This window comes from Danio rerio, chromosome 2 (assembly GCF_049306965.1).
Source record: "Danio rerio strain Tuebingen ecotype United States chromosome 2, GRCz12tu, whole genome shotgun sequence".
In the NCBI taxonomy this organism is placed as follows: domain Eukaryota; kingdom Metazoa; phylum Chordata; class Actinopteri; order Cypriniformes; family Danionidae; genus Danio; species Danio rerio.
Genome location: NC_133177.1, coordinates 29,396,680 through 29,419,153, shown reverse-complemented (window position 1 = coordinate 29,419,153; position 22,474 = coordinate 29,396,680). Strand labels below are relative to the sequence as shown.

Here is a 22,474-nt window from a genome sequence, read left to right as displayed (position 1 = left end):
CAATAATCTGAAAGGCAATAAATAATCTGATAAATGTTTTGAGCTGAAACTTTACAGACACATTCTGGAGACACAAAAGACTTATCTTAAATCTTGAAAAGGGGGTAAAATAGGTGCCCTTTAATCATCATATGACACAAAGTTATAATGTAATATAACTGAGCACTGATAATGATTTAATGTATTTTATTAATATCATAATTAGATACCTTTGGGCAAGTTATCTAAATAATTATCTAAATACAAAATAAAAGTACAATAAAAATCTAATTATGCGTTCCGACTGCTCATCCAAAAAGGGCCCACTTAATTGACTTTTGTTAAGTCAGCCTGATAAGAAAGGTTAACGTTAACTTTTCAGTTTAATTGCAACAGGAGTTTGAATGCTATTACTGCCTCGATGGCCTGAGACCTCATCCACAGATGAAAAAAAGACTAAGATTAGATGCCTTCTGACGCCTCTATCAAATTAAGAGAGCTAGAAAGCAAAAACAGAACAGCTTTCCCACATAAAATATGCTTGGGAGCGATTTGTTTAAACCAACATTCAGCTCTGAATCCTCGCAATCTCTGGAACGGTGTTCAAAAAATCCTTTTAACTGTGATGTAAATAAATGTACAGAGCCGTGTTAAACTTTCAGATCGCTAAGAAGTTCATTAGCATTACTTCCGCGAGGCGTACGCTGCGTTTTGCTCAATTAGCAAGGAAAGCAGTAGGCAGTAAAAGCTGCCATCCCCAGTCAGCCTGAAATGCACTGAAATCCTCTCTCTGTACCGCCTGCCATATGCAGCCCGCTCGCTCGGCCCCGCTTCATCTAGACACTTCGTATGCAAAGCTGCTCTCAGAATGTTGACTGATAGCATTTAAAACGTGCAAAGGACATCACAAGTAAAGAATAATCTTTCCAGGCTTTGCAGAAATATCTTCGCTGAAACACGCTATCTGATTCAAAGCAAAGCCGGCGGTAGGCCTACTTCGCGGTGGTCTTTGGGAAAGGATCCTAATATATGATGCATGATGCGTAATGTGTCCCAGGATTAATGACAGAGCGGTGATTAAATATCCATTAATAATTGATAAAATTTTAATTAAGTCGAGGGTAAATTTATGATTTAAGTAACCCTTTTAAGCCCAAACGATGAAATGTTGTTACATGGAAGTGGATGGTGTCACAAAGAAACCCTGATATAAACGGACTTTATTGTTGCTAATGGCGGAAAAGCCAATTATGATGATGGCCTATGATAAAGCGAGAGGATTTGACAAAATATTGTTTCTTCAGTGAGTTTCGTTTAATATTAAACTGTATCTTGACAATGGCTTGTTTTAAGCTCAGTTTTGGAAAGAGGAAAAGAAGCACCTCTCAGTTGTCACTCAATTTCCCTAATCCAAAGACTTTTTGTCTGTGCTTTGCAGATAATGATGATTTCATGCTTGGATCAGTCGTCTTTTTCAAGTTTTTGGTTGACATTTACATGGTCTCTGCCCAGAAAGAATAACATTTTACAATCGATGTCTGAGCACGACAGGATCGAATCCTTTCGGGAGGTCAGGATGCCAAAAAACAGAGACTGTTGGTGGGTTGAAATTCATCAAGCCAAGGGTGAGATGAAGGCTTCCAGCTGATGGCTTTGGGAAGAGTATAAACCTCTGGAACAGGACGTATGAATGTAAAGATGATCTAAAATTCAGCAAAAAGATGGAGGTTTTCTTGGATGTGGTAGATTTGACAGTATATTGCTCTGAGGCAAAAAAGCAATGATTTCCAGTGAAGGTTTATCATTTGGGACTAAAGGCAGGTATAGCGCTAGGGCTGGAGTTATATTTCTAAGTCTTGGACTGAAGTGTGTTCATTTTATGAGACTCTCTTTCAGTTCATTGTGTGTATACTCCACTGAAGACCACGAGATTTTTACCATGAAATCAACCCAGACTCATTTTATAGCAGTGGTGGAAAGAGTACTGAAAAAACATACTTAAGTAAAAGCACAATTACTTGCCTAAAAATGTTGTGTGAGTAGAGCAAACGTACCTGTTGTAAATATTACTCAAAGTATGAGTAAAAAGTAGCCCTTTTAAAAGTACTCATGAGTAGTGAGTAGAGTATTATGCTGTTAAAAGTTGATGCATTTACATGTAATTTGTGGATGTGTGTAAATGTAACATTCTGTAGTGCATTTAGTTATTGTCCAGCAGGCACACAATATCATAAGACGGTAATATCAGGTTAGATTTAGGTTGTGATGTCAGGTGACCAAAATACAATGTCTAGCCAGCGTCTAAGGACAACACTATTTTGAAGTCCAATAATGACATCAAATGACGTTGATATTTGATTGATTTTAGGTTGTTAGAAAGTGACCAAAATCCAATGTCGAGCCAACATCTTAAACCAACATACAATTGATGTCAAATACTGACATTTATTTATCAGTTATGGCAACCAAAATTCAACGTGTGATAGACGTCATAGCTTGACGTTGTGTCGACGTTACCACTGTAACATCATTAGACGTTGATATTTGGTTGGTTTTAGGTTGGACACTGACATCGGGCTGACGTTAAGTTCTGATGTAAACCAGATTTTCACTTCCAAACAAAATTCAGCATCTCCACGACAATATGGGACAATTTCAATCTGACGGCATGTTGATGTGTTGTGCCTGCTGGGTGTTTAAGGCCATTTCAGTATTCAAACAGTAAATATCCATCATCTTCTCATCGTGACATGCGTCTAAACCAGGGGTGCCCATACTCGGTCCTGGAGGGCCGGTGTCCTGCAAAGTTTAGTTCCGATCCCAATTAGACACACCTGGGCTAGCTAATCAATCTCATATTAGGCTTTCTAGAAACATCCGTGCAGATATGTTGAGACAAGTTGGAGCTAAAATCTGCAAGACATCGGCCCTCCAGGACTGTGTCTGTTTCTTCAGTGTTCTCAATATGCGTTCTTCAGGTCTTGCGTCCTCGTATTCTCGTGAAACGTCATCATCAGCTGCCAAAGTTCAGTTCCAATACTCAATTCCGCAAGTACAGAGGATGTGTGAAACTTCCCAGATGTTATCTTGATATCGAGGACGCACCGATGCAGACTTGAGCACTGAACTCGCTCTAGAAGTCCCAGAAGTCATTGCGACTGGAGGTGGGAAGCGCAGCATTTTATCTAGATTTATTATTAAAGTTCAGAGATTTAACTTATTTATCTCAGGAGTTTCCCTAAATGAAACGGTGAAAAAAAACATTACCATGGACATCTTAATAAAGGAATAAACACATTAAGGGTGTTTGTTTGCTAAAATTCGTATTAAAATCAGTTTTATTTATATTGTGCAGAGTATATTGATAATGTTTTTATGCAAAGTATATTTTTAAAAGGGGGGAAAACAATAAATCGTTGTATGAATGCTGTAATGTTTAAATAATTTAAAATGCGTGAAGGTCATTTGACCATCAGGAAGAACGCAGCATCTCATTTCTCAAAGAATGCGTTCTCTGCCCTCATGGTCTCCTAAGTTCTTTCTTCCGAGGACACCTGGCAAGACCGGTCTCCACAAGAACACAAGTCTGTTCTTTGCGTTCTTTGAATTGAGAAACAGCCTGTGTTTGGGCATCCCCGATCTAAACAGTCTCTGGGTCAATGCGTGTAAAGATTTTGAACATCTTCTTGGACACTTAATGCTTCCAAACAGTTTGCTGCAATGTAAAGTGCACATGTCTTGAAGTAGTTTATTATGATGCAATTTACCTTCTATGTGTGATTTGATTGGACAGATATTACATAACTGATTTTTCTAATTCCCATAGACAAGAAAAAATTAAATAGTGACTGCAGGTTGAAGAAAAGTAGTGGAGTAAAAGTACAGATACTGAACTAAAAATGTACTCAAGGGAGAGTAAAAGTACACATTTTTAAAACTATTCAGTAAATTACAATTCCTGAGAAAAAAATTTTTATTACAGTACTTTGAGTATTTGTAATTAGTTACTTTACACCACTGTTTAATAGATATATCATATAATACAAAAAAAAATTATATCCATTTGTATTAAATGTCTTGTCTTACTGTTTAGAACAAAACCTAATACAAAAACATCTAAACAATAATTAACAACGAGAGAAAAAAGCCAGATTTACTAAATTAGCATTAACATAATAAAAGCACCAACATAACAGGAAAATTGTATGGAAAATCTACTAACATTGTGCAAATTAATGAACAATATAACTCCTGTCAATACTCTGGTATGCAAAAAAAAAAAATAGTTACACTTTATTTTGATGGTCTGTTTGCTGAATTTAAGTTACATTGCATCTACTTGCCAAATAATTCTCATTAGATTATAAGTAGACTGTTGGGTTGCGGTTTGCGTTGGGTTTAAGGTTAGTGTGAGTTGACATGTGTTTGCAAAGTTTCTTATAGTCAGGTAAATGTCTGTTGAAAGAGCAGTATCCACAGATATTAATCAGAGAGTGTACTAATACTTAAATGGACCATCAAAATAAAGTGTTACCAAAAACTAATGATAATCTTCTTGTTAACAAACAGCATCATAAGCTCATGTGTAAGTTTGTGCCACAGAATACTGTATGTCAAAGCTTGCACTCGTGAATGTGCTCAAGGCCATTTGCAGAGGCTGTGGATTACAGGTAATAATAAAAGTTCAGTTTCTAGCACAGACAATATTTTCCCTTTATTACAGGCCCTAATTTGTTTTCTGCATACGTTGTGCCTTTTGAGGGTGGCAAAAAAATCTCAAGGGTTCAGCAAAATCGTTTCAGTCACTGAGGATGGACTGAGGGTAAGTAAATGCACAACAAACTTTTATTCAGATGGATTTTCCAATTAAAATGTTTTCGGCAGGATTGACGCAAATACTATTGACATGGGGGTTAGCATGGTCGCCTCACAACAAGAAGTTCACTGGTTTGAGTCCCAGCTAGACCAAGAGGCCTTTCTATGTGAAGTTTGCATGTTCTCCCTGCGTCTGTGTGGGTTTCTTCTCGCTGCAATGGTTTCCATCATAGTCCAAAAACATTTAGTATAGGTGAACTGGGTAAACTAAACTAGCCGTAGTGTGTAAATGAGAGAAAGTGTGGGTGAGTCCACACCCTCACCGCTAAGTTGTGGCTCAAAGGGCAAATTTTTTTGAATCTCGTATTAATCTTGACTGTTCTTTAGAAAAATATTACAGCTTTCTAATTTTCACAGGAACATGCCTGAGGCACAGCATGAGCAGATCCTGCCTGTGCACAGTCAACAGAAAGCAAGCATGGTAGCTTCCTCTTAGCAATTGACTACATTTGACTTTACATTTGATTGAAAGTTCAGTAAATGGCTGGTGCCAAGCTAAATAAAGACAAGTCAAAGATCAAAACAAAGAAACAAACAAATCAGTGTTTTCAATAAAATTATGTTTGCCTAGGTTGCAGACATTTTAATACCCAGATTTATTAGCAAAACAAAACATTTGCAAATAGGGCTGGGCGATGACAGTAATGCAATCTCAATTCATTCTTTTCCATATTAAACAATAACAATATACATTTCAGTAACAATTATTAATGCTTTCAGATTTAAAGAAGTATGCCAACAATGACTGAAGCGACAAAAATTAGAGAGTCCGTTAAATACAGTAACCTATTTTTCGGTGGCCAATAATCTTTTTTTAATATCAACCCACTTCGATTCCCTTTGTTGTATATTTCTGTGGTGTGATTGGCTCTTATAGAGTAAAAAAATCCAGAGGTTATCATTGTTATCGACATAAATATGTATGAGATTCGATATAATACCATTTACTGGCCCTGCCTGATTTGCAAACATCTTTGTAAATGCATGCTGATGTTAATGGAAGATGGCAATATAAATTTGACACATACTCTGGCAATGTGCTTATTCATAACACACTGTTTTGGTAACTAGACCATTTCCTCTGTTCTTCTCCCAGTTAAATAGCCATTCACTTTCATGTAGTTCTGGAGAACTCTAAATAACTCATGGGTGGTCAGCTGAAGTATTTAAAACTTACATGTGAAAGGATTAAATTAAGTATGGCTAAACAAGATCAGCTTCCCTCACATCTAAAGCAAACTTTTGAACTCATTTTCAGCCAAATCCTGTGTAGCACTGTTGTGAGTGATATGCAAAGTCTCAAGCTTGCACTGGTCACACATTCGCTTTTCTGGGAGAAACACCCATAAATGGATTTCCGCCCTTGGTTATGTAACCAAGCACCAGGCTTGAAAAACAAATTGTGAAGCTAGTTATAACTCAAAAGTAAGATTTTGGGAAAATAAATACTCTGTATTTATGTCAAAGATTGTATTTTGAAACTTGGCCCTGTGCTTGAGCATGACAGTCCAACTCATTAACAGTGTGCATGAAATGTGAAATAGCATTAAACCACCCATTTAAGTTACATATTTACATTGAAAGCAAAAAAATAAATAAATAAAAAAGAACATTCGAAACACATGTTGTCATGTGACTAATGTCATTGAGTGTTCTGCCTTTTTTTTCTTTTTTCATCAGAAGAGTTTGTGCTGATACAAGCTTAATAAATCTTGCTCCTTAATTTGCAAGTTAGCTTTTCCAGAAGTGCTTTGTGGTGTAAGGAAACATACACTATTTGTTTCATTTCAGTAAAATGAAATATCCCAGTAGGCACACAACATTATAAGATGTTAAAATTAGGTTAAATTTAGGTCACATCAGGTGACCAAAACTTAATGTCTAGTCAGCATTTAAAAACAATGTTATTTTGAAGTGCAATAATGACATCAAATGACGTTGATATTTGGTTGATTTTAGGTTGTAATGGAAAGTGACGAAAATCTAGCATCAAGCCATCATCTTAAACAATCATCATATTGATGTCATTTATTTCGTTAGGTATGGCAACCATATTTTATTGTTTGATAGATGCCATAGTGGTAACGTGTAGGGGACTTCGTCCCTCACCACAAAGAATTCACAGACACCACTGGCTTTGGTGGATCACTTCTGGGGTTTATTAAAGACAGGACAGCGATTAACACCACACAAGACACACTTTCAGCTCTCTGTTCTGTCTCACTCAAGTCCAAATCAGTTCTGACGAGAGCGGGACGGGAGCAAAAGGAAGTGACATCACTCAACGTAAAACTGATTTTTAAACAAAAAATAAACATTTCCCATATACCTTCATAAGGTTATTAATATTTTTATTTGAACGAAAATGAAAATAATAAGAAAACAAAATTATTTATTTATAAAAACAAATTAAAGTTCACTGGAACAGTCCAAACAAAATCACTACAAACGTCCACACAACATCAAACAGTAACATCATTAGACGTTGATATTTGATTGATTTTAGGTTGGACATTGACATCGGCCTGATGTCAACCTGATTTTTAGAGGTGTGAACCTACACTGGTCTCACGGTTTGGTTCAGTTATGATTACCATGCCACTGATTCGGTTCAATTGGAAATCACGGTGCATTGAAGATGTTTTTCATACACAATTTTAGATTTTCTTCACAGCACAACAATTCTTGTATTAACATGTATATATTTATATTTACATACTATTTGTAATACAATTTTGTCCTGACAAATGGTCAGATATATGAACTGTAGCTTTAAAAACTTAAGTACTTGCACAGAACAACATGAGCATTTATTGACATTATTCTAAAATGCGGAATTGCGCCTGTTTTCGCGATTGTCTTAGAACTTCTGATTCAGTCGCCTATGGGAGAAATGACTACGAATAATAAACGGCAGAAAATGGTCAAACTACTTGCTCTACAAACAAATGTTTGCATGACTATACAGACCAAGTAAAATAATATAATAAGAAAATTTCAAATTGCAACATCAAGCAGTGTATCGAGCAGTCGGCGGAGAATCACGTGAATAGCAAAAAACAGATATAAATATCGCGCTCGCTTTTTGAGCCTTGTCTAGCGAGTTCTTTCTTACACCTGTATGATTCATCCCGCGCTCAACAGAAAGGGCTGCAATTAGATTTAACGCTCTGGTGCTGTTCACCATTGAGTGACACAGATGAGTGTCAGCGGCGATCACAGCTGATCCATGACAGACGCGGAGGAGAAAACTCGCTCTGCAGACACGCGCTCGTGTTTGTATCCAGAATTATCACTGTAACAGCCTGTAAAAATCATGACAGCAGGTCAAATGGGCCACAGTGAGAGAGAGAAATGGAGTTTACTTTCATTCTCTCAATCGCAGTGAAATAGGGGCTTCTGCTGTAAGTGTCAGAGAAGGCCTGTCCAGCAAACACACACGCAGTGAAATTGTGCACAGTTTTTGCGTTTTTAAGTAGTTGGAGCATTGTACTCATGCTCGCCTCTAATACCGAACTAATTCCAAATTGTCTGCATCTGTATCGTTGTACACTGAAGAAACAATTAATTTTGACACCCCTACTGATTTTCATTCCAAACAAAATGCAACGTCCCCACGATGTTGGGGTTCAATATCAATCTGACGTCAAGCTGACGTCCTGTGCCTGCTGGGTTGATGTCTATCTAATAAAGAGTAAAAAACTGTGATATACTGTATGTTTGCGATTAACTTTAACTGGTGTTTTTTCCAGACAGGGTTTAAATCATGCCTCAGTGAAGCTTCAATTTAGTCATATAGTTACTCTTCATCTAGGAAATCAGTGTATTAGAGACTAGACTACGTCTAGGACTATTTAAAACCACGACAGAGGAAGCAGATTTTTCTAATTTGATTTAGAAGGCCATTTTAATCTAGGACTAGGCCTAATTTCTGTCTGGGAAACTGCCCGTATACTTATTTATAAAAGGGCAGTTCTTCACCAATAGTTTTACCTGTCAAGGCATTGCATTATCTTAATGCAGGGCATCAAACCCCTCATTAAATCATGATGAGTAAGTGATCCATTATTAATGGTGGACGATGTTCCAGTGTTTCATAATGCCTATGGATTTAAAGGTGAAGATGTAAATAAACATGGGCAGTTGACGTCTTCTCCCTTTAGTCCTCTGTGTGTCATTTATATGAGCAGAAAACAATGTTACTGACGTTGTCAAGGCTATGCAGGTCATGTTTTTGGATTCCCTTGAAATGGCAAACTAAAAAAAAGATGAAAGTTAACAAGAATTCTGATAACCAAGCAATGTGTATCCAGGGGGCTGGACAACCTTGCAAGAAGGTGCAGGGAGGCACAAAAGGTAATTCAGCACAATGTCTGCAATCATCAGCAACACAGAGCCAACAGTAAGTGAGTCTGACAGAGCTGAATAAACACTTCCACACGGCTGTCTCCACGTATCCCTGGTTAACACCTAGAGTATCTTTAGAGACAAGCTCCATATTGCACTGTAACTGCAAAAACATTCAAAGCTAGAGGTCGACCCAGCTTCAGGCACATTACAAGACCGGGAAACAAATTTGTTGTTATCCGAACGAGGGGGGATATTAATGAATCTGTAGGTGGAATAATCCTACTGCTGCTTCAAAGCAAAGCTGTGGCTTTTAATATTTTTTTTACTTTCAACTGTTTTTCAAAAACAATAAAGGCTTTGACAAGTGTTACAATTGCCCATTAAATAAAGCGAACTAAAAGAGATGTTAGTGTTTGATGGAAAATTCTGGGTTCAATAAAAGTTAAACGTAATCAGCAGCTCCAGTGCTATAATGGAGATGAATAATTAATTGGCTTAAAAAATTAACTTCTTCCTCCTTAAAGCAATCTGGGTTATAGAACTTACAAATGGAGGGGAATGGAAAAACATAAAAAAACAATTTAAAAATTAAAAATACAGTTTAAATTTTCAAAAAAAAAAAAAAAAAAAAAAGAAAGACCAATCAAAAAAACAGACCAATCTAACATGACAAAGACAAAGAACTGAACCAAAAACAGGGTTAGGGGAATTTATGAAAGACTGTTTTCCACAAGGTTTTTAAAAGATGCAATTACTGTATGCACTTTGGTGAATTATTTACACAAACACAAACTACAGTGTTCTGTGGGCCTAAAATGGACTTCAAAGTGCATGTTTTTGAAAGATATTGTCTGGCATCATACACAAATTCAGTTTATAAGCATTTGCCAACTACTTGCCAACCAAAACAATAATAACAAACTGGCAGACTACAAGAACATATGTGTGCGTAGTGGTGCATAGTGTTTCTTTATGTAGAGACTTTTCCTTTTTTTTTTTTTACCTTTTTTTACTTTTTACCTTTACTGAGGTCAAGTTGCTTTTATATTAACATTTGTTAATTTTTTTTAACAATGACAGCCTCCCTATACTGTTTACCATGCTACTCTGAATATTCGCGCTGAAATAACATGCAAATGTGGCTTAGTAATTAGTAAAATTCCTGCACCCCGCCGGCCAAACACTAACTACATTTCTAACTGGTGAATGACATGAACTAGTGGGTTGTCTGCTGTCATGTCTCGGTGCATGTTTTCGAGATTTCAGGAGGCAAGGCTTTAAAACACAGTCCCTCCTCGCCGTCCAAAGATAATATGCTAAGGGGTTCGCATTTTGGCAGATCACCTACTGCACCTTTAATTAAAAACCATCTTGTTGTTATCTGAGGAGTCAAATGTATTCACGTATACAGTAATTAGATATTAAAATGTAAAATAATACTGCATAGTCTTCGTTTTAAAAAAAGTTAAATTCAATTAATTATTATACATTTTTCAAAGTGATGAATGGGACAATTTCTTAGGCCTGAATGCTAAACACTTGAAAAATTATAAATTATAATCCAGACTCAACATGGCATATACTCGCAATGTGACTGTTGAGTAATCAGATAGCGATATTAATGCTGAAACGATATATTGTGCAGCCCTAGTATAAACACAAATTAAAAACTTTTCTTTTTCTTGCAATTCACTGTCATGTAAACATGGACTTAATTATAAAGGTATAATAAATGATGTGTAGTGAAAATGTTGTAACCAAAGAAACAAACAAATGGTGGAAAAATGAAAAACAGGCAATTAACTGGGAAATTCAAAATAAGTCACATTAAACAGGACACCACAATCAGTCCATCCAAGATTCTGTGGATGTAATGGTTCTCAAGCTCAAAAAAAAAAAATTTGAATTTTGTGTTTTTTCACAGCACAACACAAGACTTGAAGAAAGTAATGCCATACATTTTTCAAGAGTTCACCCTTAACTGTTGATTTATAATAAAGCGTATATGGCATGATCCTGGGAGAGAGCCCCAAGCTCAAACGTTTCTCAAGCCTGGGGCATTTTTCTGATTGAAGGGTGAGGGGAGATTGAGCTCAGGTAGATTTTGAGAACTCTCTTGGGTAACACTCTATTTTGATGGTCCATTTGAGTAATAGCAGACTGTCTGCTTAATATCTGCTGATACCGATCATTCAAGAGACATTTAACTGAAAATTAGTAACTTTGCAAGTACATGCCAACTTACACTTACCCTGACCTAATAGTCTACTTATAATCTGTTGAGAATTAGTTAGCATGTAGATGCAATGTAACTTAAATTCATCATACCATCAAAATACAGTGTGACCCTCTCGTGTTTATAAATGGAAAATTATGGATTACTATGAAAATATACTGCTGACTAGAGCTCGTCTAATGTGCTAATTTGGTTTGGTCAGTTCACCTATGTCGCATGTCATTGGACTGTGGGAGGAAACCGGGGAAGTCAGGGGAAACCTATGCAAGCACGAGGAGAACATTTAAACACCGCACAGAAACGTCGGCTGGTGTGGTAAGGACTTGAACCAGTGATGTTTTTGCTGTGAGGCAACAGTGCTAACCACTGGGCTGCTGTACCACCGTATCAAGAAAGGGAGGAGGAGCAGGGGTGGAAGGAGGATTCTTCAAAACAAAGAGGTAAGTATTTTGGGTTATTTATGGTGAGTCAGGAATTGACTGATTGGTGAATCGCGTATTAACTGATGCTGGACCAGCCGTGTTCAATCACAAGCATGCGTTTATAAATAAACCATAATAAACATGTCACTATATCAGTCATTTTAGGCTGCAAATACAAAAAAAACTTACAAAATTACAAAATCCTGGGGGGACTGAACAATTACAACAGAACTAAAACAAAAATAAATGTAACATGAACAGATTTACAGCTAAACTAATATACAACAACAAAATCGTTATTTTGTAAAATTATTCAAGTCACATTTCTGCTTTAAACTCTATTAAGCTTTGTACCTTTTGACTTTAAGTCTTGGTTTGTAATTTCCAATGAAGCAACTGACAATTAAAAAAAAAAAAGTGGTACATTCTTAAAGATTGGTTGCCAAATGCTGATTTTTTGCAGTGATGCATGTTTGTGTGTGTGTGTGTGTGTGTGTGTGTGTGTGTGTGTGTGTGTGTGTGTGTGTGTGTGTGTGTGTGTAGTACATCAAATTCCAACAAAAGAAAATCTTTATTTTTTAAATGTGCATCCACAAATGATATCAATTGCGCTTGACTTGTTTTACACCCTGAATCTTCCTTCAAGTGCAGGAGTGTGTTTTACAAACCAGTGGCAGTTAAATAAAGCAGAATATCTCTAACAGAATGTAAAATCCCTCCCTTACAGCTTAACAGAATCTGTGCGAGAGACTTTGCTCTGATCAGAAGTGCATGCACAGTTATTAATAAGCATGATAGCAGCGCTGCTTTCACATGCCTCATCCATGATGGGAACGCTTGTCACATCTTCTCCCTTGTTATACAGCCCAAGTCATTTCCCATCCCTTCAAGAAAGTGACAAATAATTGAAACATACTCACGAGAGAGTTGGGAGAAAGAGATAAGACAATACTAATGGAAATATAAAAGAGGGAGGAGACGAGATGGAAAATGACTTACGGAAAGACTCTGACACACAGAAGGGAACTTTGCATCAAACGTACCCATAGTGCTAAACTGTAATACCCGCTTATGCAAATCTCTCCCCCCATTCAGAATAGATGCCGTTTGCAGGTTCCAATGCCAAAATGAACAGACGCAGCTGTTTCTCTCTCTGCTTTTTCTCCAACGCTCTGTCATCAAAGCAATCTGAGAGGCTATGAGATTGCAGATTGAGATACAGACCTCAACCACAGCCAAGCTTCTGAGTGAATCCTTCAAAGGCAAATAGATTTAAAATGTCTGTTAGATCCGACCGATAAAAAGATCAACAGACTGTTCATTGTTTCACGACGAGCAGTGAAGTATTCCATCATTAGGACAATGGAAACAGCAACAATATTCATTCCGTGACAAAACAAGAATTAGCCACTCTGGAGAGGAGTCGCTGGCATACAACGGATGCCTGGTCAGCGTTGTGCCCACTGCAATGCTGCCAACAGCCAAAATAAAGACAATGAATCATTTCTGTCATGAGATCTGAACGCCGGTGAGATTTGTTCAGCGAGGCGCCCTATTCAGAAGCACAGAGAAACTCAATCATGTCATATATTGAGAGATCAGGCACCACTTCAAAGCTCACCTCGGGCAGAAAGAGGGTGGAATTTTCAAAGACACATTTTAGAGTGGAAATAAGGCATGAGGTTGGGAAAGTGTCATAAGTACCTCAGGGTGCAGTCGTGCCACTTACTGGAAACAGACTTTGAGATTCAATTAAACTCTCGTATTCTTGCAGGAGCATCAAAAACATTATTTTTTTTGCACCAACACGCAGCGTCCAAAAACATCTCTCAGCTTACTTGCTCAATTAGTTTTGATGGGTCAGAGCATTCTCGGCTTACAGTTTACGGGCTTTAACCCAAATCCAGACGGTATTAAACCACTGTGTATTAAATGTGCTGGGGTGCTCTAACACTAAGTGCCTGGCAACACTGAGCAATCTCGGCCCCGTGAGTGCAGCTCGCAGCATTCTTCCTCACCTGGCTGATGCACCACGCTCTTCCCGCATCCTTACTGTCACAGACCTCAGCAGCCCATCTGTGCTTATCTCAGCCCTGCACATGTGGGAGATTACAGACCATCTCCTCCAGGTATTTCACACTTTATTTACACCCCTCGGCCTCCATAATGGAGCGATCCAGCTGCAGACAATCGCAGCAGCAATGCACCGATGATCAGCATTGTTCCGTCTGGGAATAGGTGGTGACTTGCACGCATGTGTGCATGGCATTGAATCAACGGAAGGAGTGTAGACCACCTCTATAGCTAATAAGTGCTTGCTCACCAGGTGCTTTTAGAAATATATATTTTGAAATGGCCTATGTTGCAAGATTTAACTTCAGCTATGTATTTTATACAGTAGATTGAACATGTAAATAAATTTTCATTAAAACTCAATTTCAGCACAGTGTGTAACCCGACATCCCATTTTAAAATGAGTTCTTATAATGCATCTACTGTTGCATCTCCTTGACTTTACACAGAGTGCATTTATGGATTCTACTGCAATGCTTTTCTGTTGTTGTTGAGTGCAAACATCTGTGAGATAGACATGCTTGAATCTTGAACTTGTGTTTCTTGCAGCATCTTATACAATGCAATCTGTGTGAACAGGCTTCATAACATCCACAAAGTGGGCCATGCCCCATTTAGAGTATTGCTATACACCAAAAAAAAAAAAAAAAACATTTTATTGATCATAATTTTGTAAAATAATAATAATAATAATAAATACAAAAAAAAAATAAAAATAAAAAGTCACAAGGGATGTTGCATAACATATGTCAGGCTTATAACTATTCCATCAAAATGTAATATTTAATAAGGAAAAACTTAAAACATTCAACAGTTTCTTTTCCTCAGTGTCAGTATAGGGCGTGCATTCGCAGGAGTGCTGTGCTCTTTATGTATTCTGCTGATGTATAACCTCAAATGCACTGCTTTGTTTCAAATACAGGAAGTTGCATGCGGTGATCCAGGAGAGGCATGGGCCGCTATAAGATTTTGGTGGTATGATAATCTTAAATAAAAATATCCCGGTTTGACGTTTTTGTGATTACTGCTCTAAAATATGTTCTTTTTATATATCTGGGACTGGGTAAAAAACTAAAAACTTACCCCCATTGAACACAATATATTTTATTTTGAGAAACATTTAAAATATTTTGTTACAGTAAACATGTCACGCTAAATAATTCAAATTCATTCATTCTTCATTTGTTTTAAAAACAGATTTCTTTACAATTTATGGCATCTTTGGATATTTTTCTGCTAAAGATACTGCTATCCTAAAAAAATAATAATAATAAATATATATTTTTTTAAATCTTATAATTTAGGAATAGTATAACAAATTTTAAAAGTTTTAAGTTTTAAAACCTTGACTTTTCTAAACCGCGGTATTCCTTGAAAACGATTATTGTCCCATGCCCAAAAACCAGGACATATACATAAGTGCTGGTCTCATAGCTTGATAATATTATGGTTAAACCACTGAAGCACTCTTTTGACTATGTTGTTGGTACCTGTCTGTGCTTTGAACAAGTTAAGGCCATCTCTGTCTCTGGAGGATAAGGGAGCTTGCAGAGCTAATCCAAAATATCTTAATTTGTGTTCACAAGATGAACAAAAGTCTCAGAGGCTTGCTAGACATGAGAGCCAGTAATTATTGACAAAGTTAAAATGTTTGGCATAAGCTATCCCTTTAAGTATGCATATTTATATGCGCATATATATATGTGAAGTTTGATTATATAAAGTACATAAATTATATAAATTGATTATATAAAGAGATTTGTATTGCTGCATTCAAAGGTTTAGACCAGGGGTCACCAATCTCGGTCCTGGAGGGCCGGTGTCCCTGCAGGGTTTAACTCCAACTTGCCTCAACACACCTGCCTGGTTGTTTCAAGTATACCTAGTAAGACCTTGATTAGCTTGTTCAGGTGTGTTTGATTAGGGTTGGAGGCTTAAATCTGCAGGACACTGGCCCTCCAGGAACAAGTTTGGTGACCACTGGTTTAGACAATGTTCCTGTTCATTAGCATCCCCATCAAGCTTCTAGAAACTGCATTTATGCACAAACTGACCAACAAAACTAACTTTCAGGTAAGGCTGCACGATTCTGGCTAAAATGAGAATCATGATTTTTTTTTTTGCTTAAAATCAAGATCATGATTTCTCCTGATTCTGTGGATGCAAAATAAAGGTTAATATTAGTAGCCTGTTATGTTGTTCTTGTTATTACCATTATTGCTATTTTTAAACATATTGTAAAACAGCAATAATAATATTAGGCTATGTGATGGTCTACTGTTGGTTAAAATGCTCAATTTTGTAAAAACTTAAAATTGGAAATGGTGGACTTGAACAGACTTTAAATTTTTCCTGTTTGGTAATTCAAGTAATCACGTCATAATACAACTATTCATAATTTTAAAGTTGAATTATTATGTTTGAGACATGTGCTTGTCATTGACAACATTAATAGACAATGTTTTTCACAGATAAAATTAAACATTTGTCATTATCATATTTAACTCTTGCATTTTATTCAACATTATAGATGCCAGAGTAGTTATACTGACCCAGTAAACATTCAATCTCATGCAGAACACATTGTGTTCGCTATGAAAGAAAAAAACATATCAAACGCACATATATGCAGCTTCCCAATTATCACTCTGTGCAACAAACTGAATGTTATTTACAAATGTATTACCTGTTATTCACAGCCTATGCAGATTCTGTTCACTAAAAGTAGAAATCACTGGCAGGCACGCGTGTCCTCTCAGTGGTAAACAAACAGTGTGTCAGCTCATGTATGATTTCACGAATACATCATTACATTAAGACAAAAATAACGTTTTGGGGGTAAATTATACCTTTTAAATACAGTATGTGACACTTTCAACACCATTTGGAGGTGTCCGTGTTGCTGAGCAATGAAAATAAAACGTGAAGACATTTACACTTCTCTCCTCGCCTTGAAAATATAATTGGCCGAATCATAGAAAAGCTGAATTAAGATCATGTGTAAGGTTAAATCGAGATCTAGTTTCAATTAATCGTGCAGCCCTACGTTCAGGTGCCATTTTATTGTTTTGCTGAGCTACTTTATGGAACTTTATGGAATCAAATGCACATCTCTGCTCCATTAAAAATCTGAATTGATGTTACAGTATCTGAGTACATGACACAATCATACTGTAGAGTTTGGACTTTTCTTATTACTCTCCCAACTCAGCTGCCTGTATTTTTTCAACTTTTGAATGCAGCTTATGTTTAAATCATTGATTTGCTCACTCAAGTGAATCAGAGCACTAATTTATTCAGTTCCACCACTGAGTGTCACTTTGAGGTGCAACAAAAGATTCTGCTGTGACCATTTCCGTTGGCAGAGTGAAAACACACACATTAACCGGCAATATTCTGTCTAAAATTTAAGTTACTCAGCATCCTTTTTTATTAAACCGTTGCACAAAATCAATATCTTGCTTGCAATTATGTTGTCTGAATATTGTGCAATCTGAAAAACGATGACTTGTTATACAGTTCTCAGTGGTTAGATCCGAAATGTGCACTGTAGAAAACCACTGCTCTGTCATTTCAATTTTCCAAAGGTTACTCGTTTTCACAATTACTGCAAGACTGCAAAAGGCAAAAGGTCAGGCTGTACCATAATGAGGAGGGCATCTACAAGATAAAAGTGGCTTTTCACAAATTAATGTCTTCATTTACGTGTACATGAATAAGGTCATTCGGAGTCCACTCTGAATGTAACGACCTGCCGTTTAACTCAAAATCAACATTTGGGCAGTCCCGGCGGCCCTCTTGAATTAAGGATTCATTAAGCTTAATAACCTTCCAGTGGTTGTCCACTGGTGAGCTAACAAAGAGGCATAATTGAGAAAGGCCTTCGGATTAGAATGTGATTTCATTCAGAGGGACAAAATGAGTTTTGCATTTGCTAATCTTTCTTTTGTGCTCAGGAATATTTGCCACAGAAGGGAGACAAGTTAATGAGCACTCAAGCGTAGATGAGCAGAAGAATTTTCTCGACCGAAACAGGCCCGGAATATTTGGTCAGCAAACAAAATAATTTAAGACACACTAAGAATATGGTAATCTACCCTGCGTTTGATTGGCTGTAGGAAGAAAATAGCCATGGAAATGAAAGAAGCTATTTCATTTGAATCCCCCAGATTGCAAATTCAGACTAGCCCTCAGTAAAAGACACCAATGCATAGTTATTTTGTCTGCAGAGAGCTGAAAGGATATAGAATATTACGTTTGAAAAGCGTTCAGACAAGATAATATCCTGGGATAGCGTCCTAAAATATATGAACACCCTGGTCTCCATAATGTCCAGGGGAATTTATTGCGTTAGATCTATTTTTTAATTTGTTAAAGTAATTTCGTAAAGTTAACGACTCCACAGTGATGGGATGAGCCAAGCCTTGCTTTGAAAACGATGGGCACTAATGATTTCACACATCCTGAGGGCTGTGTCAAAAGGGAGCGATCACAAACATTTTGATAATAATTTTCATTAATCACACAAATGGCCTTGGTTATGTTTTCGCCCAATGAATAACAAAGCTTTTACAAGCAGCCAGGCTATAAACGTAGGCACAAGACACAAAAGCCTTTTGACTGACACTTTATAAGATGTAGGATAAATCACGCTGTTATGAGTGAGCATCTTAAAAGATGAGTCTCTCTGCTGACCCGCTGTTCATGCCTCTTTATGCAAAATCAGGGGTGCCTTTGTTCCTTTGTGTCCATATGCTGGCAGAGTTTGACGGGAGGAAAATCTTTTGAGGTTTCCCTGCCAGGAGAAACCGCTGCAACTGGCTGCACTGCTGGAGACAGAAACAACTGGTGTGACTGGCATCCGCTCTATTTGCTGCTTAGAATACTAACGAGAGTCAGCGTGCCTCAACCCCCGAGCCCTAAACAGTGTTGGGATTGTTCCATTGGAATACATCAGAACCTCTGTGTCCGGCCCCTGGACAGAAGCACCTGAAACCCATGCTACATAAAAAATGACAAATAAAAATAATTAAATAATAAAAATAAAGGCTCTTAATTGGCTTTGAATGTTCCATGGAGAATATTTAAAATCCATGGAACAGTTTTGTTCTTTACAGTGTAAAAAGATTGTCTAGATTATTATATTATTATTGAAATGCTGTTCACACTACAACAGGAAATGTGGAATTGTATGACATTGCTGCGAAACCCCCTTTTTGGAGCATTTATTTTTAAGAGAGTTTTTTTTTTTTTTTGGTTTTGATTCGATTTGCTGTTTGTGTTTACCATTTTAATCAAAATGTGTAAGAAAATTGGGTGGGAGGTGGATTTGACAGAAGGCAGAGTAATTCATTCATTAATTTTCCTTTAGGCTTAGTTCCTTTATTAGTCAGAGGTCGCCACAGGGGAAGGAACCGCCAACTTATCCAGCATATGTTTGATGCCCTTCCAGACACAAGAATGATTAATTCAAAACAATAAATGTGATTATTTTAATTTTAAAGTTTCAATTAATTCACGTTGTTAGTTGGTGTTTAATACCCCAAAGATCAATACTCTGCAGCCTTGACATTGATTTGCGTATTTTAGGGATACGTTGTAGATTTCGAACAACTTTGAGTAATTCTTATTCCTTTAATGTTATTTAATAGTTTGACACACAAAGTAAAAAACGCCGAGTTTCAGACGCGAAACAAACACTTCGCGGCGTCGCGCGCTTTTGGATTATGTTGAATATGTCTCAATTAAACGTGACAGTTGTAACTGAGAGAAAAGACAACGACTTTCTCAAGACCCACGCCAGTTCTTTAACAAGTTTGCCGGAATGTTCCTGAAAACCAGCCGAGCGATTTGGATAAAAGTAAAGGAAACGAGTTTGCTGCTCACCTGTGTCTTAAGAGGTTCACCCTGTTCAATGATGCTGATGAAGGGTATTTCCAAAAACGAGGACATGAACTCCACTTGTATGAGCTCCTCGTGGCTCTGGGGGAACGCGAGCACAGCCGAGACTCCCTGAACAACGATATCCTGGCACACGCACCTGAACATGGACTCCGGGTCTCCATTGAGCGGTTCTCGGGACAATACTTCCAAGCTCAGGTTGTAGGGCAAGAAGTTGTTCCCACTTTGCCGGAGGTGGACCAGGGCGCGGTTGAGGGCGCCCTGTATCCTGGACTGCTGGCGGGTCGGCAGGAGCGCACCCAAGCGCACGGTGTGCCCAATGCGTGCCAGGATGTGACAGGGCTGGGGATGCAGATGACAAGGGTAAATAAACATCTGGAGAGCGACCTGGAGCCCAACGTGAAGGTATGCCAAGAATCTGAAGAGCACTAAATTCATCCTGCTCCTTTCGCAACTGGATTGAGGTTTCGTCACAAGATGGCATCGCTCTATTTTTGTCCAGTTGTTCTTGTCCTTAATGGTTTTACGCGCGCGCGGATGCAGCCACGGTTGAAATGCAAGCGTTCCGTCTAGTACTCCAAGTGTTGAAGGCGAGGAGGTGCTGTGCGCGCGCTGAGGGAGGAGGTGCTGTGCCACTGGAGATGTTCATAGAGGGAGGACAGCTATGGACACGTCAGCTTTGGATTGCAGATAATATTATGAAAAATTAAGGTTTTCCTAAAAGGTCACTTTATTTAACATTATTTCAATGTCTTTAAACATTCACTTAATAAAGTATTAAAGAGAGTATTTTTGCATAGTAAAAAGTTTTATGAATATCAAAATAAACAGATTTGTTTAATTAAAGTGTGTTTATTAAATTAGATGACCACTTTTTCTGAAAAATAATATAAATAGGCTATTGTAAGTGGAGCGGATCGCCCCCTCTTGGCCGCAGCCTTGTTGACATCACATTGCCACTGATAATTCCTGTTAAAAATATAATAATAATACATTCACTTTATATTACGTTTATAAATTATTTTTGCTTTCAGTCAGTAGTTTTTAAAGTGCATGAATAAGCACACAAAGGTCACAGCCACCACACAGCAAAATGCCATCCACATACCAGCAGCACAAAAACCCTCAAGAATGTTGACATTAAACTCCAGAATGTCCATTATACTTACATTAAAGCAACAGATCACAAATAGCAAAGTATACATAAAAGCTGACAGATATCAGCTTAAGACCTAAATCTACCAGTCCCGGTATGAATAAGAATCAGTAAAATGCAAAGCTAAAGGAAAAACTGAGACACAGGTGCAAAATCCTCTACACTCCTAAGGATACCCAGGAAATTTTATTTTAATTAATTAATTTGATTATTTATTTATTAACAGTTAATGATTTCAGTGAAGTATTAAAAAGAGATGAAGAGGTGACCGAGGCAGTAATTGCCTCCTGAATTCAGGCAGTTTGGTATAGTTCAAGGACAATACCCTATTCATAAATTATTAAATTATATAGTAATTGCGTGGAGGCACGGATGCACTGTTCAATTGAATTAATTTACAGTTGGCTTTGTTTGCTATAGAACAGTAATCCAAATATAATGACTTGTCACTCGGTTTGAGCACAAAACTGAAATGCAATGTAATAGATTTTTTTGTTCATCAAAAGCAAGAGTTACAATAAAATCCTTTGATTCATCCAGACAGTTAGTTTACTTCAAGTCATTTGACATTTTAAAATCCCAAGCCCCCTTAAAGAAGCATTCCAATGGTACACTGTAAACGATTTCTGTTGTTTTCACGGTATTATACTGCATTTCTCAACAGTTGTTTACTGTATAAGCTGTGCACAGTGTGTTACTGTATATATTGCTGTTTTCACAGCATGATAATGTATTCTCAACATTTCCATACTGTGAACATGATTAACAGTATGCTACTGCAGATTTTACAATGAATTTTGGGGAAAAATCAGTTACTGTGCATCTAAATACAGTACTGCAAATGACCATGAAAAACTCTACACACACTTTATATTATTATGTTTATTTTTTTTGACAAAGTATTTTGTGAAGAAAAATAAAATAACCTATTTCTTCAGACTGTTCAGTGCATAAAGCTGTCCCCTGGTTTTCCATATTTGGGTGTACTGCACCTTAATTTTATAAGGTTAACATGAAAATATTAAATAATTTTTAATCAACATGAATTTGTGCTTAACCAAAACGTAAACTGGAACAAAAGTAATTAATTCATGAAACCAAAGTTAGCTTAAATGTCATAATGACCAGCCTGCTTTAGACGGATTCATGAGGTTAGGGCACCTGTCATCACCATGGAGGTCACATATCTCCGCATTTTCAAAACGATATTTTAAAATACCCACCATCTCTATAAATAAACCACAGTCTTGAGTTTAAAACAACTACATTCCCGCATGAAAAACGGTTAAAACTAAATTTCATAACACATTCATTATAGAGCCATCTAAGACCGGGGCAAGTCTCACATGTCTAGCCGATTATAACCTCGTTTCGCCGGATACATGAGTGATGATGGACACCCTGGAGGTCAGAATCTCCGCTATCGGCAAAGCACGCATACAATTTACACATGATATCTATAAATAAACCACAGATTTAAGT

At 37.2% G+C, this 22,474-nt stretch overlaps 1 protein-coding gene across 1 annotated transcript in view; it reads right to left on the bottom strand.

The window, feature by feature from the left end:
• Positions 1-20,394, bottom strand: part of grin3ba (glutamate receptor, ionotropic, N-methyl-D-aspartate 3Ba) — a 97,538-nt gene extending 77,144 nt beyond the window's left edge. Inside the window, exon 1 of the mRNA XM_021467383.3 lies at positions 19,822-20,394. Within this exon, the coding sequence (XP_021323058.1) occupies positions 19,822-20,274 (453 nt within the window). The 5' untranslated portion in view covers positions 20,275-20,394. The remainder of the gene's footprint in view (positions 1-19,821) is intronic.
• Positions 20,395-22,474: the final 2,080 nt, after the last annotated feature.